Source organism: Microcaecilia unicolor, chromosome 11 (assembly GCF_901765095.1).
Source record: "Microcaecilia unicolor chromosome 11, aMicUni1.1, whole genome shotgun sequence".
Classification (NCBI taxonomy): Eukaryota; Metazoa; Chordata; class Amphibia; order Gymnophiona; family Siphonopidae; genus Microcaecilia; species Microcaecilia unicolor.
Genome location: NC_044041.1, coordinates 3,434,735 through 3,461,984, shown reverse-complemented (window position 1 = coordinate 3,461,984; position 27,250 = coordinate 3,434,735). Strand labels below are relative to the sequence as shown.

The window sequence follows — 27,250 nt, the reverse complement described above, 5'->3', positions numbered from 1 at the left end:
GCCTGGGCATGAACCCAAAGCACAATCCTCCCGTAGAAGTTGTTTGACAGGTCCAGGATGTCACAAAAAAAAAAAATCCAGACTTGTCAAACAGCTGGAGACCCTCCATCCCACCCCGATACACCCTTGATGGTTTAGCGCTCCCCAACCCCCCTCCCCACACACACAACAGAGAACCTGATACCCCCAGCCCTCGGCACAGCACCTGACACCCCCCTCCCCCAGTGGTCTAGCACTCACTAACCCCTTCCCCCGACCAAGCACCTCCCAATCCCCCTGACCCCATTATATGGTAGGGAAGCCCTACTCAGGGCAGGGCGCCGCCATTTTGGAGGCGGTGCTGGAAAGAGGAGGGAGTGCTACTCCCTCCTCCATCATTTCAGGTACACAGAGGGGAGGGAAGCTTGGGAGGGGCACTAGACCACTGGGGGGGAGGGCTGGAAGTCCACTGGACCTCGAGCCCTCTCTGTTCGGGTGAGGGTCAGGGTTGCTGTGTCAGCAGTGGACTTGGGAAGTGCTAGACCACTAGGGGGGTGTCGGGTGCTCTGTTGGGGGATGTCAGGCCACCTGTCTGGAGTGGGATGGGGAGGCCTGCTAGCATGCAGAAACGTGCTGGACAGGACTGTCCATTTTCCCCAATGCTCTGCAGACCATAACGCCAGCTCTGAGCTGGCGTAGGGTTTGTCGCAGGAGCAACACTCTTGTTTGGCACGCTGCCCGCTGTGCATTAGGGAGGAATAGATGAAGCCCTGTATCATTCATTTGCATGCTCATTGCGTTCGGAGCTGGCCAGTGTGTTATTACATGCGCTCACCAGCTCTGATCATTGGGTGAGCGCTGTTGACTTGTAGCGCTTGCATTTGCTTTTGAGTAAAATGAGTTTATCTTGTTGGGCAGACTGGATGGACCGTACAGATCTTTATCTGCCGTCATTTACTATGTTACTATGTCACTGTGCACTGTCTCTGGATCGGGAGAGACAGTTTGTATTAATAGTGGAATGGGAACACAGTAGAGGCAATGCAATAATCACTGTCTCTGAAATGGGGGACAGAGTGAAGGAGGTCTGGTGTCTCTGAAACAGGACAAGCAGCGGAGTGTCTGTGTGTTGCTTGTAGTAAGGGCAGGATAATGGGCTGCCGGAATTCCTGCCATATTTCCATCCTGTCTTTGTGTTTTAGGACAGCAGCTGAGTATAAAAACCAGGACAAAATCTGCAACTCAGCTAATGATGAGACAGACAACATGAGAACAGAAGCAGAGAACTGTAAAAGGTAAGTGAATCATGAGATCTGAGAAAGTAAACAGGGCCCCAGGGAACAAAAACATCGCTCCAGATCCCACCAGCATAAATTCGATAACACTCACCATCAGAATGACGTTTAAGCAGTTTACAGCTTTATTAATGTCATTCACAATCCTACCTGAAGCTTTACAAATAAGTATAAGCCCTGCCTTGCCAACACTCACCACATTACTACTACTACTACTTATCAGTTCTATAGCGCTACTAGACGTATGCAGCGCTGTACACTTGAACATGAAGAGACATTCCCTGCTCGACAGAGCTTACAATCTAATTAGGACAGACAAACAAGAGATAAAGGAATATTAATGTGAGGATGATAAAATAAAGGTTCTGAACAAGTGAGTAAGGGTTAGGAGTTAAAAGCAGCATCAAAAAGGTGGGCTTTTAGCTTAGATTTGAAGACGGCCAGAGATGGAGCTTGACGTACCGGCTCAGGAAGTCTATTCGAGGCATATGGTGCAGCAAGATAAAAGGAACGGAGTCTGGAGTTAGCAGTGGAGGAGAAGGGTGCAGATAAGAGAGATTTACCCAGTGAATGGAGTTCCCGGGGAGGAATGTAGGGAGAGATGAGATTGGAGAGGTACTGAGGAGCTGCAGAGTGAATGCACTTAGGTCAATAAGAGGAGTTTGAACTGTATGCGGAAATGGATAGGAAGCCAGTGAAGTGACTTGAGGAGAGGGCTAATATGAGCTTAACGACACTGGCAGAATATTAGTCGTGCAGCAGAATTTTGAACAGATTGAAGAGGAGAGAGATGGCTAAGTGGGAGACCTGTGAAGCAAGTTGCAATAGTCTAAGCGAGAGGTGATAAGAGTGTGGATGAGGGTTCTGGTAGTGTGCTCAGAAAGGAAAGGGTGAATTTTGGTGATATTATAGAGAAAGAAACCACAGGTTTTAGCAGTCTGCTGAATATGTGCAGAGAAGGAGAGGGAGGAGTCGAAGATGAGACAGGAAGGATGAGAGTGTTATCCACAGAAATAGAGAATGGGGGAAGAGGAGAGGTAGGTTTAGGGGGAAAGATAAGAAGCTCAGTCTTGGTCATGTTTAGTTTCAGATGGTGCTGAGACATTCAGGCAGCAATGTCAGACAGGCAGGTTGATACTTTGGCCTGGATTTCGGCTGAGATTTCTGGTGTGGAGAGGTAGATCTGGGAGTCGTCAGCGTAAAGATGATACTGAAAACCATGGGATGAGATCAGAGTAGCAAGGGAAGAAGTATAGATGGAGAAAAGAAGAGGTCCCAGGACAGATCCCTGAGGTACACCAACTGACAGTGGGATAGAAGTAGAAGAGGATCCACTAGAGTATACACTAAAGGGCACCTGGCACGCTCCCCAAACGTAAAAACATTCCAGACAAGTTATACCTAAAAATGCGGAATTTTTCCAAGTCCAGACCGCTATTAAATGGACTTGGAAAAATTCCGCATTTTTAGGTATAACTTGTCTGGAATGTTTTTACGTTTGGGGAGCGTGCCAGGTGCCCTTGACCTGGATTGGCCACTGTCGGTGACAGGATGCTGGGCTAGATGGACCTTTGGTCTTTCCCAGTATGGCACTACTTATGTACTTATGTACTTATGTACGCTGGGAGAGATAAGAAGAAAACCAGGAAAGAACAGAGCCCTGAAATCCAAGTGAGGACAGCGTATCAAGGAGCAGGCTGTGATCAACAGTGTCAAAAGCAGCAGATAGATCGAGAAGGATGAGGATAGAATAGAGACCTTTGGATCTGGCTAGGAACAGACCATTGGAGACTTTAGCAAGCGTTGTTTCAGTTGAATGAAGGGGGCGAAAGCCAGATTGAAGTGGATCAAGAATAGCTTGAGATGAAAGAAAGTCAAGGCAACGGCGGTGAACAGCACGTTCAAGTATTGGATAGGAGAGGGAGGAGGGAGATGGGGCGATAGTTGGAAGGACAGGTAGGGTCCAATGAAGGTTTTTTAAGGAGTGGTGTGACTACGGCATGTTTGAAGGCATCAGGGACAGTTGCAGTGGACAGTGAAAGATTGAGGTTATGACAGATAAACGGGATGACAGTAGGAGAGATAGTGTTAAGTAGATGGGTGGGAATAGGATCAGAGGGAACAGGTAGTTAGTTTTGAGGAGGAAAGAAGATGTGTAGTTTCTTCTTCAGTGATTTCAGAAAAGGAAGAAAAGAAGGCAGGGGTTGGAAGATTGAGAAAATGGACTAAGGGAAGGAGAGGTGGAGGTGACCTGGTTGAGAATTCAAGTTTAATCTTGTGAAACGTATCATGAAAGAACTCAGCCAGAGTTTGGGGGGAAAGTGAAGGGGGGGTTGGAGGTGAAGGCACTTTGAGGAGAGAGTTCAGTGTGGCAAAGAGACGTTGAGGGTTTGAGCCAAGAGAATTTGTCAACTGGATGTAATAGTCCTCTTTGGCAAGTAAAAGAGCAGACTGGAAGGAGGTCAGCAAGAATTTGAAATGTATGAAGTTAGCATGGGCACGGGATTTAAGCCAAAGGCATTTGGCAGAACGGGCACAGGAACGTAGGTAGTGGATTCTAGAGGTCAGCCAAGTCTGGGGTTTGGTATGTTTTACAGAACGGGGAATGGGAGGAGCGAGAGTATCCAGAGCAGAGGAGAGAATAGTATTATAGGAAGAGACAACCTCATTGACAGACTTGGATAACATAGTGGTAGAGAACAGATTTGAAATACTGGAGGACAGAGTAGAAGGGTCAATAGCCTGAAGATTCCTAAATGTATTGGTTATGATTGGATGGGACTGGGCAGGAGGGTGTTTAAGTGTGAAAGTTATCAGATGATGGTCAGAGAGGGGAAGAGTTGAGGCACAGAAACTGGAGAGTCAGCAGTTTGAGAAGAGGATAAGATCAAGACAGTGGCCATTCTGGTGAGTGGGGGCAGTGGAGCACAGTTGAAGATTGAAAGAGGATGTTAAAGCAAGAAACTGAGAAGCATAAGAGTCAGAGGGATCATTAGCATGAATGTTAAAATCCCCAAGAATGAGGGAAGGAGATGAAGGTTCAAGAAAGAAGGAAAGCCGGGCATCAAAGTCAATGAGAAAGGAAGAAAGGGACTTACAAGGGGGTCGATAAATGACTGCTACTCAGAGAGGCAGAGGAGCAAATACATGAATGAAGTGGACTTCGAAGGAAGAAAAACAATGAGACTGAGGTGGAAGAAGAGGTTGAAATCTACAAGAGGGTGAAAGTAGTAGCCCAACACCACCTCCGCAGCCAACCGGGCGAGGAGTATGGGAGAAAAGATAACCTCCATGGCATAGGGCCACGACTGAAGCAGAGTCTTCAGGGTAAAGCCAAGTTTCAGTTAGGGCAAGCAGATGGAGAGTACGAGAGATAAAGAGGTCATGGATGTAGGAAAGTTTGTTACAGACAGAGCGGGCATTCCACAGAGCACACGAGAAAGGCAGGGAAGAAGAGGAGAGGAACAGAAATTAGATTGGAGATATCATGGTGTGACCTGCACAAATAGGATGAGAGCTGATGTGAAGGACCAGGATTGGGATTAATGTCCCCAGCGGAGAGCAGGAGAAGGAGCAAGAGAGTACGGAGAAGAGTAGGAGAGGTATGACGACAGCAATGAAGACAAGATGTACTCAGATAGAAAGGAGATGGATGAATGGAAGGAAGGAAATGTTGAAGGTTGAGAGCTGAGAAAAAGGAAGAGGAAAAAGAGAGATGGTGAGATGATGAATACAGATGGTGGACAATGTGTTCCTGCAGTGTACAGTGGTTTCAGATGGAGAAACAAATTAGGAAGGGACAGTGCCAAGAAGAAAAAGTGTACTGGAGCCATAAGTAGTAACTGGGAGAAAAATAAATATAAAGAGAAGCTGAATGGCTTCTTCTTAGGCCGTTCGCTTCAGGAGAAGTGATTCCTGGCAAATACATTTTTAGGGCAGATGGGGATTTCTTGTGTGGGGGCTTCAGTGGTAACAGTCCAATAAAGCAGTGAATACACTGGACTAAGTGGAGTCCAGCCTGGTTCTGGATATGGAGGGATGTTAAGTGACGGTCCTTAAGAGAGCCAGTGTATAGTGGATGATAAAAGATGAAAGATACCGGAGGATTCCCGTATGTAGGACTTAGTGGGCTAGACAGAGAATTTGGAACTGGACCATAGAGTGAATCAAGAGCCAAGGGCAGTTAAATGATCGTTATTAATATTTATTTCTTTTCCATGGCAAAGTCTTCTAATTGCTGCATTCTGAATTGTCCACAGTGGACGAATACGAGAGTGATTGAGGCCTTGGTAATCCACATAGCAATAGTCAGTTCAGAGGCTGTTGGAGCATACAGGAGAGTTAATTGAGAGGGTTCGTCCAGTGTGGAATTTTCAAAGAGCAAAGAAGGAGTTGGATCCTTGTGCCAGTGGTACCTTTCATTTAATTTCATTCCTTTTCAGTATTTATTTACTGCTTAGATCTAAGCGGTTTACAGTTTCGTTTTACAGGTACTGGGTCTGTCCCTAGTGGGCTCACAGTCTAAGTAGTACATTGTACTACTGCTATACCTGGGGCAACGGAGGGTTAAGTGACTTGCCCAGGGATCTCAACCCACTGTTGACCATCAGGCAGCAGCAGCAGGAATTGAACCCAGTTCCCCAGGTCTGCAACCTGCTACACTAACCATTAGGCCACTCCTCCACCCTATTGAGTTGGGGGTCCCGAGTTCTGGAAAGTGTTGTGTGGATCACTTGTGCAAGTGTCGTGGGCAGGGGGTGGATGGCACATGCCGGTGGTACTTGATTCCCTATGGAGTTGATGATCCCGAGTTCTAGGAAGTGTCATGGGCAGGGGGTGAATGACACGTGCCAGTGGTACCCGATTTCTTATTGAGTTGGGGATCCCGTAGTCTGGGAAGTGTTGCATGGATCACTTTTGCCAATGTCATGGACCTTCTATAGAGCTGAACTGCAGAAAGAGACTGACTTTGCCGTGGTTTAAGTGGCAATCATTACATGGGACCAAGTTTCATTTTGGACTGTTGATATTCAGGTAACTCAGGCTGCTCAAGTACCTGATTTAAATTAAGCTGAGCATCAGCCTCACAGGGAAAAAGATGCCCAGTTTCAAAGCAGTGGAAGCAGATTATCTTTAGGGCAGTTTACCTAAAACCTAAAGGTTTACCTCACAGCAGTAATGGTGGCTCTGCAGGATGAAGATTGGAATCGCAAAGAGGCGACAGAAGAAAAAACAGAAAGCAGACACTGGAAGTCCAAACAGTTTCTTTATTCGTACAGGGTCTGTTTGGACTTCCAGTGTCTGGACCATGAAGGACAGTCTGGGGTAACATGACCCCTTCCAATGACTGTTACCTCTGTCCTGTAGTGTGTTATGTGACCCCTGCGTTTGCTATATAAACCCAAAGGACACGTTCAGGACTTTAGTTTCTTCAACTTCCAGGGCTGCCTATCCACTAAATTTAAACAGAAATGGTTAAATGTGGACAGACTTTTATCTGCATATTTATATATTAATCTACTCCTACCCAAGCTGAGGTAATATTTAACCATCTCTCTGATCTTATGTGCAACTTTCTTTAAATCACTCACCTTACTTTCTGTCTATATGTTCCATCTTTGCTTTACCCTTCACTATCAATTAAAATGTTCTATTACGTATCGTGTTGACATTGTAAGTAGTATCTTACAAAAAAGGGGGGAAAACCAATTCAGTCGGAGTATATAAACAACATTACACCACACTAAACTCCAACTTATATATGCAAATATCTCTTTATTATAAAGACTTATGCCTTATACCAGCTATTAACTTTAAACATTAAACCACTCATTCGTCACCTTTCAACCACCACTCACCCTATATACTAGTTATCTAAAATGTCTTTAGAAATTTAAATATCAAACCATTATACATGAAAAGTATACCAAGTAGTATACAATGCCATACTTTGTATTGTTACTTGAATATTTTTACTGCTATAATTGCCTATTGCTCATGTTTGATCTATTCTTACTACAACACCACCTTGACTGAATTCCTTCAAAAAGGTGGTAAATAAATCCTTACAAGTATATGTATATATAAAGATAGCAAAGAGTAAATGCATCACTCTGTGGTTTTTTTTTTTTAATCTACAGATCCCCTCTAAACAACGACTCTGCAGCCAGTCAGTTTATCAAAGGAAAGTCGTCCCTGTGCTTGGAAATGAGGCGGAAGTTTTCTGAAGTCGCTGATGAGGCCGTCTCCTGCCTGAATAAAAATGTCAAAGCCATGGAAGGGTAAGTCGGAATGGGTAGATTGCTAGATGGACACTCCCTTTAAGCCACGGCAGGGGCGTAGCCAGACCTCGGCAGGAGGGGGGGGTCCAGAGCCCAAGGTGGGGGGGGCACATTTTAGCCCATCGCCCCCCCCTGCCGCCACCCCTCCCCTGCCACTTTTGACCCGTCCCCCACCTCTTTCGACACCCCCTCCCCCCGCCACCGCTGCTGCAAGGTACCTTTGCTGGTGGGGGTTCCCAACCCCCCACCAGCCTTAGTCTTCTTCAGCGCCGGTCTCCAGCACGTTCGCTGATCTGTGCTATGAGTCCTGACATCCTACATGTCCTCCACATTCCCCGTGCAGGACATACTGGACGTCAGGACTCACCGCACAGGTCAACAAACGCGCCGGAGGCCGGCACTGAAGAAGACTAAGGCTGGTGGGGGTTGGGGACACCAGACAGCAAAGAAACCTTGCGGCGGCAGCGGGTCAAAATTAGAGGGGGCCAGGACTAAATCTGTGGGGGCCCATGCCCCCATGGCCCCACCTAGCTACGCCCCTGAGCCACGGCACAGCAAACTTCTCTACACGTCCAAGTATTCTCATATTACAGTTGCCTTTAGAAATCATCTAGTTGGATCTGAACTTGAATGTCAGCAAAGCCTTTGAGACGGTTCTGCACAGGCAACTTGTAAATAAACTGAGTGCTCTCGGTCTGAGCCCTAAAGTAACCAGCTAGGATAGAAAGTGATATAGTGGGAAGTGATAGAAGGTAGCAGTAGTGGAGCTCAGTCTGAGGAAACAGCTGTTACAAGGGGTCCATTCTTGGTCCGCTTCTTTTCAACATTTTTGTGTTATTGCAGAAGGATTATCGGGAAGGGTTTCCCTCTGAATAATGCCAAAATCTGCAAGCGTAGCTAATCTGGAAAATGTGGATAATAAGAGTGGAGATCCAAGCCAAGCTTGAGAAATGGTCTACAATAGAGCAGCTGAAACTTAATGCTAAACATTCACGGAGATGCCCCGGCCTACGTGTTAGACCTCATCGACTTGCCACCCAGGAATGCTAAAAGATCAGCACACACATTCCTGAATCTTCACTTCCCCAGTTGTAAAGGACTAAAATACAGATTAATACGTGCATTCAGCTTCTCATACATGAGTTCGCAGCTGTGGAATGCATTGCCATTTGACCTGAAAACAGTTTACAACCTAATAAACTTTTGTAAATCACTGAAGACTCATCTTTCTAATAAAGCATACCACAATGATCCATAATAAGTAATATAACGCATCACCACTTACTTGATATTCTGAATGTTTTCTCTTTTTTACTTGATTGTTCAATCTTATTACATAGTAACATAGTAGATGACAGCAGAAAAAGACCTGGACGGTCCATCCATTCTGCCCAACAAGACAACTCATGTGTGCTACTTTTGTGTATACCCTACTTTGATTTGTACCTGTGCTCTTCAGGGCACAGACAGTATTAGTCTGCCCAGCACTATCCCCGCCTCCCACCACCAGCTCTGGCACAGACCGTATAAGTCTGCCCAGCGCTATCCCTGCCTCCCAACCTCCAGTCCCGCCTCCCACCACTGGCTCTGGCACAGACCATATAAGTCTGCCCAGCACTATCCCCGCCTCCCAACCACCAGCCCCTCCTCCCAACCACCGGCTCTGGCACAGACCGTATTAGTCTGCCCAGCACTATCCCCGCCTCCCAACCACCAGCCCCTCCTCCCAGCCACCGGCTCTGGCACAGACCGTATAAGTCTGCCCAGCACTATCCCCTCCTCCCAACCACCAGCTCTGGCACAGACCGTATAAGTCTGCCCAGCACTATCCCCGCCTCCCACCACCAGCTCTGGCACAGACCGTATAAGTCTGCCCAGCGCTATCCCTGCCTCCCAACCTCCAGTCCCGCCTCCCACCACTGGCTCTGGCACAGACCATATAAGTCTGCCCAGCGCTATCCCTGCCTCCCAACCTCCAGTCCCGCCTCCCACCACTGGCTCTGGCACAGACCATATAAGTCTGCCCAGCACTATCCCCGCCTCCCAACCTCCAGCCCCGCCTCCCACTACCGGCTCTGCTCTCCAATCTCGGTTAAGCTCCAAGTTCTCTATGTAATACCAGTTGAAAGCTTTCTCCTTTTACCTAATTGTTTAATTTTAGTATGTCATCTATGCTCGCCATGTAATACCAATTGTATCTTTTTTTTCTCTGTTATGGCGAAAGCCAAGACCGAAATTGTAAGCCACATTGAGCCTGCAAATAGGTGGGAAAATGTGGGATACAAATGCAACAAATAAATAAATAAAAGTCAAGAGAATGATACAGTTTAAGGGGTGAAGCACTTTTGTTCACGAAAGAGGAGCGAGACTCGGGTGTGATCGTATGTGATGATCTTAAGGTGGCCAAACAGGTAGAAAAGGCGATGGTGAAAGCCAGAAGGATGCTCGGGTGCATAGGGAGAGGAATGGCCAGTAGGAAAAAAGGAGGTGATGATGCCCCTGTATAAGACTCTGGTGAGACTTCGTTTAGAGTATTCTGTACAATTCTGGAGACACCCCCCCCCCCCCCCCCACCTTCTATAAGATATAAACAGGATGGAATCGGTCCAGAGGGCAGCTACTAAAATGGTCAGTGGTCTTTATTATAAAGCGTATGGGGACAGACTTAAAAATCAAGAATGTCTGTGTACTTGGGGGGCAAAATAACTTTCCAAAATTTAATAGAAATGGATGAACTGGGGGTCATGTGATGCAGGGCAATTGAGCAGGTGCCTGAACATCTTGCTCCGTTCCTGGATTACGAACAGAACTTGTGTGGAGACGAACCTTCATACAGCCCTCCACGAAACATGAATTCATGTCGGCAAGAAAAGTCTCCTTATTGATTTTGGACTATATCTATGGAACACTGTGGTAAAAAAGAAAATCATGTGGAGCTAAGTACTTTTTAGTATCTCCATTCAGGAAATTGAGCGTATAAAAATTTATACAAAAAAATACAGAAGTGTAAAAGTTTGGATCGATGACGATTACATGCCCACCCGGACCAATGGTTTGGCTTAAGGATAATGCCAATGTGGTGGTTGCATGCGACTCTGACTGATCCAATAACAACCTTCTACTACTGAATATAAGTAATATGGTAGGGAGACAGTGTAAGACGACACATAAAAGAGGAGTCAGTTCAGGAGCCGAGCTCTAAACCTCTATTTATTTTGGGGGCTTTTCGAGGTGGTCTTTAAGACAAACTTAGAGGAGCGGCTGTGAGGGTCAAAAATTTACATCAGGCGTGGATGCTGTTCAAAAATACCATCCTGGAAGCCCAGGCCAAATATATTCTGTGTATTAAAAAAGAAGGGAGGAAGACTAATCGACAGCCGGCGTGTTTAAATAGTGAGGTGAAGGAAGCTATTAGAGCAAAAAGAAAATCCTTCAGAAAATGGAAGAAGGAACCGACTGAAAAGAAAGACTGAAAATAATAAGAAACAGCATAAGGAATGTCAAGTCGAATACAAAGCGCTGATAAGGAAGGCTAAGAGGGACTTCGGAAAAAAGATTGCGTTGGAGGCCAAAACATATAGTAAAACATTTTTTTAGGTATATTAAAAGCAGGAATCCGGCAAAAGAATCGGTTGGACTGCTAGATGACAAAGGAGTAAAAGGGGTGATCAGGGAAGACAAAGCCTAACGGAGAGATTAAATGAATTCTTTGCTTCGGTCTTCACCAAGGAAGATTTGGGTGGGATACCGGCGCCAGAAATGGTATTCAAAGCTGACGAGTCGGAGAAACTTAATGAATTCTCTGTAAACCTGGAGGATGTAGTGGGGCAGTTCTACAAACTGAAGAGTAGCAAATCTCTTGGACCAGATGGTATTCATCCCAGAGTACTGATAGAACTGAAAAATGAACTTGCGGAGTTATTGTTAGTAATATGTATTTTATAGTTAAAATCAAGCATGGTACCGGAAGATTGGAGGGTGGCCAATGTAATGCCGATTTTTAAAAAAGGTTCCAGAGGCGATCCTGGAAATTATAGACCGGTGAGTCTGATGTCGGTGCAGGGCAAAATGGTAGAGACTATTATAAAGAACAAAATTACAGAGCATATTCAAAAGCATGGATTAATGAGACAAAGCCAACATGGATTTAGTGAAGGGAAATCTTGCCTCACCAATCTACTACATTTCTTTGAAGGGGTGAACAATCATGTGGATAAAGGGGAGCCAGTTGATATTGTGTATCTGGATTTTCAGAAGGCGTTTGACAAAGTACCTCATGAAAGACTCCAGAGGAAATTGGAGAGTCATGGGATAGGAGGTCGTGTTCTATTGTGGATAAAAAAACTGGTTAAAAGATAGAAAACAGAGAGTAGGGTTAAATGGACAGTATTCTCAATGGAGAAGGGTAGTTAGTGGGCTTTCCACAGGGGTCTGTGCTAGGACTGTTGCTTTTTAACATATTTATAAATGATCTAGGGCTGGGAGTAACTAGTGAGGTAATTAAATTTGCTGAGGACACAAAGTTATTCAAAGTTGTTAAATCGTGGGAGGATTGTGAAAAATTACAAGCGGACCTTACGAGACTGGGAGACTGGGCGTCTAAATGGCAGATGACGTTTAATGTGAGCAAGTGCAAAGTGATGCATGTGGGTAAGAGAATCCCGAATTATAGCTATGTCATGCAAGTTCCTGGAGGAAAAGTCCATAATCTGCTATTGAGACAGACATGAGGAGGTAGCTACTTGCCCCAGGATTGGTAGCATGGAATGTTGCTACTATTTGAGATTCTGAATAGAATGTTCCACTCTTTGGGGTTCTACATGGAATGTTGCTACTATTTGAGATTCTGAATGGAATGTTGCTACTCTTTGGGGTTCTACATGGAATGTTGCTACTCTTTGGGGTTCTGCTAGGTACTTGTGACCTGGATTGGCCACTGTTGGAAGCAGGATACTGGGCTTGGACGGACCATTGGTCTGACCCAGTATGGCTATTCTTATGTTCTTATTTACGATAAACCACAAAACCCTGAAAAAGGTCAGTGTTGGCTTTATGGGTGCCTTAGGCCATCTAATAATTGTGTATATCTTCAGAAAGAAGTGTGTGTACATTGGTTTGGTAAAAACAGATTTTCAGTTGAAGGAGCAGCTACCCAGAAGTAATTAGGTATAATTGTGAACTGCTAAAATTGCACAGCAATGAGTGCTACGAAATAAATCACAATCGTTCTGACATTTTTCTAACTCTTTTTTTTTTTTAATTACAGGAGGCGTCAATTGTTGAATGCACAGAAATTTAATTCTTTGAGAACTGTAACCAACTTCCAGAAAGACCTCGACAGAATGAGAAAACCTTTCCTTCATGTGAAGCAGAACTGCAGCAACTCAAAAAACTGGTAGGAAAACGCAAGTTAGGTAATTCCCCTTGTCTCTGGTCCATCGTTACTCTGAGGAATACACAGCACCAGTAACCCACATTGCGGGTAATTCTGTAGCATTCGCAGGTAAATGTTTAGACTGATGGTTTTCATACACACACATGTACACGCCCAAATTCCACCTAAGCGGATATTTGCAAATGGTGCTTAACTTCTCCGAGGACAAGCAGGCTTATTTATTCTCACCATGAAAACGTAGTCTCCTCAATTATTTTCTGCCGCCATGAGGAGAGGGCATGTATTTTTTACCGTCTCCACACAATGCTCAGTCTTAAAGAGCTTTTTCGTGCCACTCAGTTCTGTTCCAGGCTTCCTCCTCAATTGGGGGACAGGTCTTCTGTATGCATATACTAGTGGGAAAAACTTTGTTTAAACTCAAGCAAGACCCCAGAACCATGGTTCTGATTGCATCATACTGGCCGCGGCAGATCTGGTTCCCTCTTCTTCTGGAGTTATCCTCCGAAGAACCGTGGCGATTGGAGCGTTTCCCGACCCTCATCTCACACAGAACGAGGGGTGTCTTTTACATCTCAACCTCCAGTCTGTGGCTCTCACAGCTTGGATGTTGAGAGTCTAGAATTCGCTTCCTTGGGTCTCTCAGAGGGTGTCTCCCGTGTCTTGCTGGCTTCCAGGAAAGATTCCACTAAGAGACGATTTGCTGTCTGGTGTGAGAGGAAGGCCCCAGAGCTCCTTGCTTGCCCTACACACACCCTGCTTGAATACCTTCTACACCTGTCAGAGTCTGGTCTCAAGACCAATTCTGTAAGGGTTCACCTTAGTGTGTATCATCAGTGTGTAGAAGGTAAGCCCATCTCTGGACAGCCTCTAGTTGTTCGCTTCATGAGAGGTTTGCTTTTGTCAAAGCCCCCTGTCAAACCTCCAACAGTGTCATGGAATCTCAACGTCGGTCTCACCCAGCTGATGAAAGCTCCTTTTGAGCCACTGAATTCCTGCCATCTGAAGTACTTGACCTAGTAGGACATTTTCTTGGTGGCTGTTACTTCAGGTCACAGAGTCAGTGAGCTTCAGGCCTTAGGGGTGGATGCACCGTATACTAAGTTTCATCACAACAGAGTCATCCTCCACACGCACCCTAAGTTCCTGCCAAAGATGGTGTCTGAATTCCATCTAAACCAGTCGATTGTCTTGCCAACATTCTTTCCACGACCTCATGCCTGTCCTGGCGAAAGCAGCTTGCACACCTCGGACTGCAAGAGAGCATTGGCCTACTACATGGAATGGACAAGGCCCCACAGATAATGCACTCAACTGTTTGTCTCTTTTGATCCCAACAGGATGGGGGTTGCCATCTGGAAAGGCACCATTTCTAATTGACTTGCAAATTGCATTTCTTTATGTCCAGGCTGGTCTGGCCCTAGAGGGTCATGTCACAGCTCATAAAGTCAGAGCCATGGCTGTGTCGGTAGCCAACTTGAGGTCAGCCTCCACTGAGAAATTTGCAAGGCTTGACGTGGTCTTCAGTCCACTCATTCATATCACACTTCCGCCTTGAGCAGGATACCTGACGTGACAGTCAGTTCGGACAGATAGTGTTGTAGAATCTGTTTGGATTCTAGATTCCAACTCCACCCTCCTAGGCCCATTTTATTCTGTTCCAGGCTGCAGATTGTATATAATTTCAGGTTAATCTGTGTTACGTCCTCACTGTTGCGAGGCCCAGTCCACCAATGTTTGTTGCTTTTGGTGAGCCTCAATGCTAGGGATTCCCCACTTGTGAGAATTAATAAGCCTGCTTGTCCTCAGAGAAAACGAAGGTACTTACCTGTAGCAGGTGTTCTCCGAGGACAGCAGGCTTTATATTTTCACAATCCCTCCCACCTTCCCTTGCAGTTGTCTCCTTTGTTATTTTTACTTTATTTTTGCTGTAGTATTAAACTGAGGATACCGCGTTCTCGCAGCAGGCGGGAAGGCACTCGCGCATGCGAGGTGGAGCGTGTCTCGTTCTCCACAAAGCTCTACTTATACTCATTATAAGTCCAGGACCGGGCGACGCAGGTCGGCGTCACTCATTTGTGAGAATATTAAAGCCTTCTGTCCTCGGAGAACACCTGCTACAGGTATGTACCTTCGCCTTACCCGTGTTTGCAAGGAGGATCCGCGTGGGCAGTTTGTATGAGGCTCTACAGTAACTTGAGGTACACTCGTGTCTCTGACATTTAGACAGAAACACTACAGCTATCTGGCTCACGTGCGTATTTACCGACTCACACTAGAATTTTATGAAGAAATGTAGGTGCCTCCACTTCGAGTATCAGGTGTCCTGTTATAGACGTTCCCCCACCTTGTTCACAGTACAAGTGGATCCAGATCTTGGTAGAAACATTTATGTTCATCGTCTGTCACTTTTTCTTTTAGCATGTTGTAATTGCTATATTGACCTTCCAAATTCAGATCGAACAACTTTTTTCTATCGCTCTTCAACCTTACTTTTCATTCACTCTTCATTGTTAGGAGGAGGAAAAGACTTCAGATGCTCGGCTGTTTTTAATATTTCAGTTAGCCAGGCGATCTTTCTCATCAGCCTAAAAACCTCCTGCATGATTTTATTTATCTTATTTATTTTGTATCGCTGTTTGCCATTCTTCTAAGACATTCATATATAATTCTTTAATTAATTTCATAAGGACACCGTGGAGGGGCATAATCGAACGGGGCCGGCCATCTATAAGGGCGGCCATCTCTAAGGGCGGCCCCATCAAGCGGTGTTCCCGACCGCATTATTGAAACAAGATGGCCGGCCATCTTTCGTTTCGATAATACGGTTGGGGCCGGCCAAATCTCAACATTTGGCCTGCCCTTAGAGATCGCTGGCGTTAGAGATGGCCGCCATTGGTTTTTGCTGATAATGGAAACTAATGGTGGCCATCTCAAACCTGGCCAAATCCAAGCCATTTGGTCATGGGAGGAGCCAGCATCTCTAGTGCACTGGTCCCCCTCACATGCCAGGACACCAACCGGGCACCCTAGGGGGCACTGCAGTGGACTTCACAAATTGCTCCCAAGTGCATAGCTCCCTTACCTTGTGTGCTGAGCCCCCCAACCCACCCCCCCAAAACCCACTACCCACAACTGTACAACACTACCATAGCCCTTAAAGGGTAAAAGGAGGCACCTAGATGTGGGTACAGTGGGTTTGTGGTGGGTTTTGGAGGGCTCCCATTTACCACCACAAGTGTAAGGTGGGGGGATGGGCCTGGGTCCACCTGCCTGAAGTGCACTGCAGTACCCACTAAAAACTGCTCCAGGGACCTGCATACTGCTGTGATGGAGCTGGGTATGACATTTGAGGCTGGTATAGAGGCTGGCAAAAAAATGTATTAAATTTTTTTTTTGGGTGGGAGGGGGTTGGTGACCACTGGGGGAGTAAGGGAAGGTGATCCCCGATTCCCTCCGGTGGTCATCTGGTCAGTTTGGGCACCTTTTCAAGGCTTGGTCGTGAACAAAAAGGGAGCAAGTAAAGTCGACCAAATGCTTGTCAGAGCCGGCCTTCTTTTTTCCATTGGCCGGCCATCTGTTTACCACGCCCCCGCCCCGCCTTCGGTACACTGCTGACACGCCCCCTTGAACTTTGGCTGGCCCTGCGACAGAAAGCAGTTGAAGCCGGCCAAAATCGGCTTTCGATTATACCGATTTGGCCGGGTTTAGGAGATGGCCGGCCATCTACTACTACTACTTAACATTTCTAGAGCGCTACTAGGGTTACGCAGCGCTGTACAATTTAACAAAGAGAGACAGTCCCTGCTCAAAGAGCTTACAATCTAATAGACAAGTGAACGGTCGGTCCGATAGGGGCAGTCAAATTGGGGCAGTCTGGATTCACTGAACGGTAAGGGTTAGGTGCCGAACGCAGCATCTCCCAATTTGTGTCGGAAGATGGCCGCCCTTCTCCTTCGCAAATAAACAGGATGGTCACTTATCTTTATTGGACTGCTCTTAATGTCAGTTTGCTCAGCCGAGCATCTGAAGCCTTTTCCTCCTTATAACAATGAAAAGTGAATGAAAAGTAAAGTTTAAGAGCGATAGAAGAAACTTGTTTGAACTGAATTTGGAAGGTTTCTGCTGCTGTATTATTCAAACAATAGTGAATTGCTAAATTGAGCAAATTATTCTTGTGGTTTTTGTTGCTATTGTTAAATGTAAACCGTTTTGAGCTTCCCAGTTTAAATAGTCTATAAATATCCTGTTTATTATTCTAATTCTTTCACAGTAGCAATGAGTTCCACATAAGAAGTACGATTGTCCATGGCAGTAATGTTATCTGATAACTTCACTGGCATGAGATTACATCTTACCACATGGGAATTTTATCGAAATATAGGTTAGAAATGGCGCTGCCGAAAAGTAATAATAATGTTTATTCTTATATTCCAGCAAAACTGGGTTCAAGGCAGATATTCCATAAGTAAGATAGCCGGTGAAAGCTGGGAATACTGCTGGTGGCAGAAGCTTATCTCTGCCCCTTGAAGTCCACTTTTACAGATGTACACGCATAGATAGGGGAAAGGGTCATGGACCCTGATATACCACCACCTGTGGTACAGCCAAAACGGTTTAGATCATCTACACAGGTACCTTCTCGGTCCCTGCCTGGGCTCACAATCTGTTTTTGCAGACATACATTTCTTGTGAAATGATTACTCGTGGGGTTTTTTTAAGACATACTCGCTTTAAATCATTTCCCTTTGAAAATAGCAGATCTTTCACTGTACGTGGGAGTTCAGCGGCAGGTACTCGGATACCGTACGGGTTATTTCTCAGACATCACCTGCCATAATCGACATTAGTCCACTAATTTCAAAGTTTCAAAATGTACAAACATTATATATTCCTTTTTAAAGCAATTTTATTTGTAAATAAATAGACTTTAATGGTTATTGAGAGATGGCATGCGTGCATTTATAAGGGGACACTCCTTGATACAGCTGCTGTCGAAACATGATTTCATGTGAGGGTCCCCAAGACCGGCTATAAGATGAGCACTTTATAGTACTTGCTTAAGGTCTATTTATATATAAATAAAATTGCTTTAAAAGAGTGAAGAATATATAATGTTCTTAAACTTTGAAACTAGTGAAATGTGATCATTATGGACTAATGACAATTATGGCAGGTGATGTCTCAGAAATAACCTAGATGGTATCTGAGTCCTTCCACTGCTATTTTCAGAGGCAAATGATTTCATTATTATCCCCCTAATCTTTGAAGTAAGAGTGCCAGCTTCTTTGTTTTGATAGAGGACATAAGCCAAACTTTGGCATCACCTGATACCTCTGCAGGGAAACGTCACTTAAATCTTTACAGAACAGAGATGATGGGTTAATTGATAAATTTAATGTTTCATTTTTCTTAAAAGCTAAAGGTAATTATTTCTGCTGTTTTAAATTGCCTTAAAATATAGAGACCCAAATTATTTGGGGGCTTAACGGGGCATAATCGAACGGGACCGGCCATCTATAAGGGCGGCCATCTGTAATGACGGCCCTGTAAAGCGGCATACCCGACCATATTATCGAAACAAGATGATGGACCGTATTATCAAAACAAGATGGCCGGCCATCTTTCATTACGATAATACGGTCGGGGGCGGCCAAATCTCAACATTTGGGCTGGCCTTTGAGATGGCCGCCATTGCTTTTCGCCGATAATGGAAACTAATGGTGGCCATCTTAACCCTGGCCAAATCCAAGGCATTTGGTCACGGGAGGAGCCAGCATTTGTAGTGCACTGGTCCCCCTGACATGCCAACCAGGCACCTTAGGGGGCACTGCAGTGGACTTCAAAAATAGCTCCCAGGTGCATAGCTCCCTTACCTTGGGTGCTGAGCCCCCCAAATCCCCCCCAAAACCCACTCCCCACAACTGTACACCACTACCATAGCCCTTAGGGATGAAGGGGGGCACCTACATGTGGGTACAGTGGGGGTTTTTTTTTTTTGGGGGGGGGGTTGGAGGGCTCCCATTTACCACCACAAGTGTAACAGGTAGGGGGAGGATGGGCCTGGGTCTGCCTGCCTGAAGTGCACTGCACCTACTAAAAACTGCTCCAGGGACCTGCATACTGCTGTGATGGAGCTGGGTATGACATTTGAGGCTGGCATAGAGGCTGGCAAATAAAATGCATTTACATTTTTTTGGGGTGGGAGGGGGTTGGTGACCACTGGGGGAGTAAGGGGAGGTGATCCCCGATTCCCTCCGGTGGTCATCTGGACAGTTCGGGCACCTTTTTAAGGCTTGGTCGTGAACAAAAAATTACCAAGTAAAGGCCAAATGCTCATCAGGGCCGGCCTTCTTTTTTCCATTATCGGCCGAGGCTGGCCATCTCTTAACCACGCCCCCATCTTGCCTTCGGTACACTGCCGACATGCCCCCTTGAACTTTGGCCGACCCTGCAACGGAAAGCAGTTGAAGCCAACCAAAATCTGGCCCTAGGTATGACTTGTTTGTGAAGTAGAGGGAGTGGAGGAGTGGCCTAGTGGTTAGGGTGGTGGACTTTGGTCCTGGGGAACTGAGGAACTGAGTTCGATTCCCGGCACAGGCAGCTCCTTGTGACTCTGGGCAAGTCACTTAACCCTCCATTGCCTGCCGCATTGAGCCTGCCATGAGTGGGAAAGCACGGGGTACAAATGTAACAAAACAAAAAAAAAGTATCCTAAGGAATGATTCGTTAGGATGTAAGGCAAATATTGTGAGCCCAATATTCAAAGGATTTATGCTCCTGACTTTGAGGCCCTTTTACTAAAGGGTTGTCGAGCGCCAATCCGGAAATACTGCCAGGCTACTGCAGAAGCCTGGCGGATGTTCCCACCTCTAGTGCATGCAATTTCTGGCGCTACAAATATATTTTCTATTTTTGTAGCGCAGGTGCTTCCCGTTTGTTACCACCGGGTTGGCGTGGGAGCCCTTAACCGCACACCTCAATGGGTGGTGGTAAATGTTCCCCCTCAAAATGGCCTTGGGTAAAAAAAAAAAAAACAGAGACAGCCTTTTACCCGCTGCAGTAAAAGGGGACCTCTATCCATGTAAAAAACATGCACTGAAACTAGCTTAGTAAAAGGACCCCCTTGAGAGTTACGCTCATAAATTGGCCTCTGAAAATTTACGAGGGCCGAGTACATAAATTTCTACTCAAAATAAGGCCTCCACATCATTTGCTCATATTTCTTGTCATTATGGAGGAACTTGTAGTTTTGGAGAGGACAGTGAAGCACGTTGCTCTGCTTCTTACTTTTATTACTCCTTGGTTTGAATTAGGAGTGATCCCTGAGGCAGGTGGTTATGCCGAAACGCAGCCGAGTTGGGTCATCTGTTCAGTTAAGTCTGTTTTGGTGATGTTTCTGGGTTGCTGTCTCCCTCTTGGCCACCTTTGCTCTTGTTTGGTTGTGCTCCTGTCTGGAGCTGTCTTCCTGTTGTTGGTTCTGCTACAGTTAGGCTCCAGGATGTTGTATGTAGAAGGATCAAATTCGCATGTTGATGAATTATGGTCCGTTTTGAAAGCATTCCTGTTTAAGGAGGCTTTTGATCAAGAACTGGAGGTTTGAGGTTCATATAGTAATTTACGTGTTACCTGTGGTTTTTGTTTGTTTTGCTGGAAGAGCATATGTTGAGAAGTATCTGTTTATTTTGTAATACGTATGTACTGGTTGTAAATCGCCTAGAATTTTTGATAGAGCGATTATATAAACTGAAATCTCATGTTACTGGTCCCAGTAATTGGCACTTTCGTGTGTAAACACTAGGTGTTCTATAATCAATGAGCCTAAATCACTTAAGCTTGGGGGGGGGGGCAGAGCATGGGGGTGTCACATGGCCAGATAGCCCTCTCTTCGGTCACTTACCTATGCAGATGCTGTCATTGAATATCGACCGACACCCACATAACTTCTTGGTTTCTGCCTCACGTTCTATTCCCCCTCCCACCCCCTCAGATACAATTCCTCCCCCCAGTCCCCTTTGAAAGCATCCCCCCCCCCCCCCCCCCTCTCTGCTGCCTGGGCCATTTTTTTGTCCTCATAAAAAGAGGACACTTCCCCCGTCCCATTTCACGCCCTTGCACCATCCCTTTCACACCCTCACCCCGCCCCTTTCATGCCATCGCTACGCCCCTTTCATGCTATCGCCCCGCCCCCGGTCGCCCCCTCTTCCCCCATCACCTTCCCTCCCCCATCACCTCCCCTCCCCTTATGCTACTATCCCTGGTGGTCTAGAGGTACCTCTTCGCCCCCTCTTTCCTGCCCGGAGCGCTGCTGCATCCTGTGTGAGTCCGGCTCTTGGTGTTTCAAAATGGCCACCGAGAGTTGAAGCAGCCTCGCGAGACTTCAACTCTCGGCGGCCATTTTGAAACGCCGAGAGCCGGACTCAGGATGCAGCAGGGCAGCTAGCAGCAGCGCTCCGGGCAGGAAAGAGGGGGCTCTTTCTTTCCTGCCCTGAAGAGCGAAGAGGTACCTCTAGACCACCAGGAATAGTAGAGTAAGGGGAGGGGAAGGGAGTCCCGCGCCCGCCTCCGCCCCCGCCAGCCAGCCCGTTTGTCCAGAAATCCGGACAAACGGGCAGGCTGGCCAAATCCGTCCGGACGCCCGGACATGTCCTCAAAAAGAGGACATGTCCGCGTAAATCTGGACGTATGGTAACCCTAGACTTACCCAGAGATGATTCCTGGTGGTCTACTGGGATGGGGCAGGATCGATTCCTTCTACTCCTCCCATAATGACAATGACCTCTAATGGTAGACTTGTATTGCAGAGAAGTGAGTAAGAGGTACTGTCACAGTTGCATATTTGGTGGTATCTGATACTTCTGTCCCAGGTGAGTGCCTGAGCAGAGGAACACCGAGAGCCCACGGAACACAAGTCAAAGTAGAAAGAGAGTGGGAAAATGACCAGGAACAAACAAGGAGTCGAGTCTTCACTAATAAACGTCTTTTGTTCGTAGAAGTCTCCTTGTTTGTCCCTGGTCATCTTCCCACTCTCTTTCTACTTTGACTTGTGTCCCAGGCCCAGCTCCATGCTGCATCCAGTGTAAGACTGTAAGATGGTTTGACAACTAAAATATTCCATAACTTTTGGAATCCGGCCTAACAGGCTGTAAGACTGATCAATATGGACTCTTATGTGTCGAGACTGACTAGTAATCACAGGAGCCCCCATATTTGCATTTCTGACCTGTTTAATTCCCATTTGAAGGCTCTTCAGTCTGTTTTCAAGGATCCCCGATGATGTGAAGAAGATTCCAAAAATCCAAAAAATCCTAAGAAAACTGGAGAAGTTTGGAGAGATCGAGTATGAAGGAATCCGGCCCCGCTCTTTTCTGAAGATGCTGAGTGGACTGCGGACATGGGAGCTGTGTTCTCCAGACCTCTGCGTTGCTATTGAGGTAACGGCTGTCTGTGGATGTATCCGTGTGTTTGGAGGGAGGAGAATGAAGACATTCATGTGTGTGGATGTATGTAAACATGTACACACTAGTTGTAACATCCTTTATTCACGTTGTGCATCGAGGAAAATAATGGTACTCAACATTTTGGTCTGTAGGGTGAAAGAATTATGGAAAAACAGCACTGGAGGGCTGGCCCAGTGGCTGCGTGCCTAGGGTTCGATCCTCTGCTCAGCTCCTCCACTTCCTGCACTGGGATCCTGCAGAGACAGGGTTCACAGTCCCTGTGGAATCGCAGTCATCAGTCTCGCAATGAGTACAATTGCTAATCCAATTTATGGCCCTCAGTTGCTGTTGCTGTGTTCAGGAAGGAGGCCATGGTTCCTTGACCCATAGCTCTTGCTGCAGTGACTAGAATAATGCAAATTGAGAGGAGATTTAAAAATTAGGGGAAAATCCCCAGGGTTCATGCTGCCAGATCCTGAGACCTGGCAGCCCAAAGAAGTAAGAGGAAAGTCACAGGTGAAGAAACACCCCACAGGGCTTGGAAGGTCCTTGAATATGTAACATTTTATTTATTTATTTGTAGCATTTGTATCCCACATTTTCCCACCTATTTGTAGGCTCAATGTGGCTTACATTGTTCCGTAATGGTGAGTACCAATTCCGGAAAAGATTTATTTATTTGTTGCATTTATACCCCACTCTTTCCCGGTTGGTAGCATAAGTACATAAGTAATGCCACACTGGGAAAAGACCAAGGGTCCATCGAGCTCAGTGCGGCTTACATAGTATGGAATTACATAGATAATACTCCATCCCTTGCCCTCAGTACAGGGTCCATCATACCTAAAACCATCTCAGCTCATGTTATAATGGTCTTCAGCGAGAGGAGCCTCATCCCTCTCCCACTGGTAGGAGAGAGAACTTATTTCATCGATTATATCCCTTATTTTTTATTTTACTAGTATTATGCTGTAAAGTGCTTTAATGTTGCTTTAGTTTTCCCAAGAAAAAGCAAGATAGCAAGTCCTCGCAGCATGGATAATGGTGTCCATGTAGAAAACTACTCAACTGTAGTATAACTAAAAGATTTTGAGCCGCCTCACCATGCCTAGGGGAACGTTTTTAAAACAAATAGGAGGAAATATTTTTTCACTCATTGAATAGATAAGCTCTGGAAGGCTTTGTTGAAGGATGAAGTAACAGTGGTTTGCGTATCTGGGTTTTAAAAAGATTTGGACAAGTTCTTGGAGGAAAAGTGCATAGTGTGCTATTGAGACAGAAATGGGGAAGCCACTACTTGCCCTGGGATTGGTAGCATGGAATGGTGCTACTGTTTGAGTTTCTGCCAGGTACTTGTGACCTGGATTGGCCACTGTTGGAAACAGGATACTGAGCTAGATGGACCATTGGTTCTGACCCAGTATGGCTACTCTTAGGTTCTTATGCCTGCCTGTCATTTCTCGCTTGCTGCTGTCACATGCGATTAGCACCTCATCTATCTGCAGAGCTGATCAGTCATGCGCCACTGAAACTCATTTCAGTACATGTATTTTACTTATAAAACTCAAAATGCTGCAGGTTTCTAAGTTTGACCCTGTTGCTGTCGGGCAGTACATTTCCCAGTAGCACTACTTAGGTTTTTGGCCATTTTAAAGTTTCTTATATTTTTTCCACTCTGCCCAGGATAGGCCTTGATTGAAGATCTCGGTCGCCATCTTTCTGTTCCAGGCTGCCTTCCAAATAAAATCTGTATGGAAAGAGCTGCCAGTGTCTGTCTACCTGTTGCTGTTTTCTGCTTTTTTAGTGTTCAAGGCAGCCTGGAGCTAGGCTGTGAGGCATTGATGTCCTGTTTGAAAAGAAAATCAAGTTACTTAACTGAGGGCCTGATGCACTAAACTTAACGAGCCATTAACGTGGGTTTTAAACTGGTTCTAGCCAGTTTAACGCGCAAGTAACAAACCAGGATATGCACAAAAGGGCATTTTCCGATCATGGTAGCAGCTAACGAAAACGGAATGCAGATGAGCAAATTAGTATTATAATGTGTATAAATTGTATTTTAATGAGATGCTGTGCCATTTTCCGATTGCCTAACCGTGGAAAATCTAACGGGAGGTCTGCACCTCTCGTTGGGGCTGTGCGGGATTTATTCGCCTCTGAAAACTTCTATAAATTTAACCAAAAAAAAACAATCAGGAAAAAAAACGTCCAAGTGCTCGTCAGGGACATCCTTTATGGACGTCCTTCACTGCCTAGCCACGTCCAAGTGCTCGTCAGGGCCGTCCTTCTAAAGTGCCTAACATGGGTGTCCTTCACTAAAACAAAAAAAGGACTTCCCTGACGAGCTCTTGGATATTTTTCCCCCCAATTTTTTTCTGATGGGTGTCCTTCTAGTGCCGAGGACGTCCAAATCAAAAAACTATTTGGCCATCTCTTTCGATTATGCTCCTCCTCCAGGTGTCTCTCAGCCAATCACAGCGCTTTTAGCTGACACCACTGACAGATAAACACGCTGTGATTGACTGAGAGAGACCTGGAAGAGAGGCATCGGACGTGCTGCTAACACCCCGGGGCAGACAGAAAGGAGCAAGGCGGCCGGAGCAGAAGCCGCCGATAGCTGCCAGCAGCATCGGGAGCCTCCTCGTAGCCCTTTCATCTCCCTCCCGATTATGGGGACGACTTTTTTTTTTCTTTCAGTGAAGAACGTTCATAAAGGACGTCCTTGGCATGCGCAGAGCAGCCAGCATAACACTTGGCTGCTCTGCGCATGATCAGCTGGCCGACTGGCTTGGAAGGAAATCCCATGCAAATGAGCTAGCAGCGACCAGCTCATTTGCATGCGATTTCCTTGATGCATTCTCGTTGCTTACTGATTCGCAAAGGAATCGGTAAGGGAAGGGCTTTAGCGATGGATTTAGTGCATCTACTCCTGAGGCAGGTGTATCCCTGTGGACAACAGGATCCAAGTCCTCACAAGGCCGCCCAACTCTGAAAGGACTTTTATTCTACTCTTAGCTAATGAATAGATTAAAATGGTCACTTGTAAGGTTGTGCTGTGAGGTGGCTGAAAAGGTTTTAGTTATACTAGGATGGAGTAGTTTCCACAACATGGGCTCTGTCAGTGATGTCACCCATGCTTTGAGAACTTATACCCTTTTGTCCACAGAGAACACCCACTACAGGTAAGTAAATTGGTTTTCCTTTCATTACCTTTCTTGTACCTCAGTACAAATAGAGAGGGTAAAACAGTGTACAACTAAAGTATACAAACAAAAAAAACAACACTGGGCCTTCAAGACTAGGACAACAGGAGTACTGTTAATAAAGTACTCTAGTTGTCCTAGTCTTGAAGGCCCAGTGTTGCTTTCTTGTACCTCTCCACAGCTGGTATTGCTCTCGTTCCTTTCTTCAGCTGGTGGTCTCTTCTGTTAATAAAAGCTATGAAGACCCGACCATCACCGCCACAGAATGTGGGTACATTACTGATATCATGAGGTCCAGCCTTGCAGAGGAGAAATTTGTTGCTTCAGGCACCACCTCTGTAGGCATAGCAGGGTCACTGAAAGCTTCTCTTCATGTTTCTGCTACCGCACAGCTGATCTACTCAGTTTTGTAGAAATTCTTATTAAATGGGATTTGTCACTGAATTAACAATACCCCCCCCCCAATTTAGTAGACTTGCACCAGCCTTGATACTGTCTCAGCATAGATGATGTGGTTCAGGAACATCAGCTATGATCCAGATCTCATTATTTGGGCAAAACATACAGCACGAACAGCAACCACATATGCTACCATGGAGATTTGGGCAATACCTGTGCAATATTAGCACTTGACTGCCCCTAATGGCTGGAAGACTAAAGATGAGGAACAGTAGTGACCGCAGTTGGTAAAGCCCTGGGAATACATGACCTTTAACTGACACCTTTTCCTGCATTTGAGTAGGGATGTAATAGGATGTCCACAGACCCTCTCTTTTTGTTTTCACTTGACGTAGTTTACCTTTTCTTCATGTTTCAGTTTGTGCGAGAGAACCTGGTTCGGATGTCTGAGAATGACTACGCTGCTTGGCTTCACTCCCAGGTCCCAGTTTCCAGTAGATCTCAGAGTGCCCCACCCATGGGGTGAAAATTCAAAGAACACCCTTCCCGTGGCAATATTCTTTCCCATCTATGTAGCTGATTTCTACCTGGAATGAAGAACAGAAGGTCATTGAGACTGTAAGGTTAATTCATCACTTTGTGATTTTGAGAAGATGCTGAATCAGGCAGTGTGACCCCCCACAGAACCAGCTGGACAAGTGGTGCTAAAGACCACTACTGTTTGGTCATTCTCCTGCCTGACTTGAGAGAGATGAACAGGTAGGCAGCAGGTTATCAGGGAAGAGGCAGACCTGGATTTAAAAATCGGTTTGGTCTCCCCTCATACCTTCTAGCCTGCTTGAGTTCTCTGTTCTTCCTGGCATGGGCAGATGTTCAGCGGGCATAGCCAACTAACAGAAAGAAAAGTCAGCATAGATCCTGGTTTCGGCACACGCTCACAGGCCCTGTGGCAGCCCTGCCCCCTCTTTCCCCATGGAAACCTGTGCAGGGAGCTGGGTGACCACATGGCCTGTCAGTGCATACCAGCTCACAGGTCCTACACCAATGTTCTGATCACCGATGGGCGTGCTAGCTGATGGCAGAAGTTTGGTGACGTCAGTTGGCTATGCCAAAATTTGAATCTGGGGTAGGGGAGGGGGATGAGCATCTGTCTAGCTCAAGGAAACGTACCTCTGAATTTGTACTTCTGTGCCATCTTGGATAGATGTGAAATATCCATGTTTATTAAATACAGTAGCTTTCTGCTGGGTTATTTTGACCA

General features: G+C 45.9%; 1 protein-coding gene across 3 annotated transcripts in view; it reads left to right on the top strand.

Moving 5' to 3' along the window:
* The window catches only part of CCDC60 (coiled-coil domain containing 60), a 139,029-nt gene extending 111,779 nt beyond the window's left edge, over positions 1 to 27,250 (top strand). For all 3 annotated transcript variants that reach the window (XM_030219484.1, XM_030219483.1, XM_030219482.1), the window contains 5 exons: positions 1,182 to 1,274; positions 7,415 to 7,555; positions 12,822 to 12,950; positions 22,192 to 22,381; positions 26,408 to 27,250. In XM_030219484.1, coding sequence (XP_030075344.1) covers positions 1,182 to 1,274; positions 7,415 to 7,555; positions 12,822 to 12,950; positions 22,192 to 22,381; positions 26,408 to 26,515 — 661 coding nt within the window. In that variant the 3' untranslated portion in view covers positions 26,516 to 27,250. The remainder of the gene's footprint in view (positions 1 to 1,181; positions 1,275 to 7,414; positions 7,556 to 12,821; positions 12,951 to 22,191; positions 22,382 to 26,407) is intronic.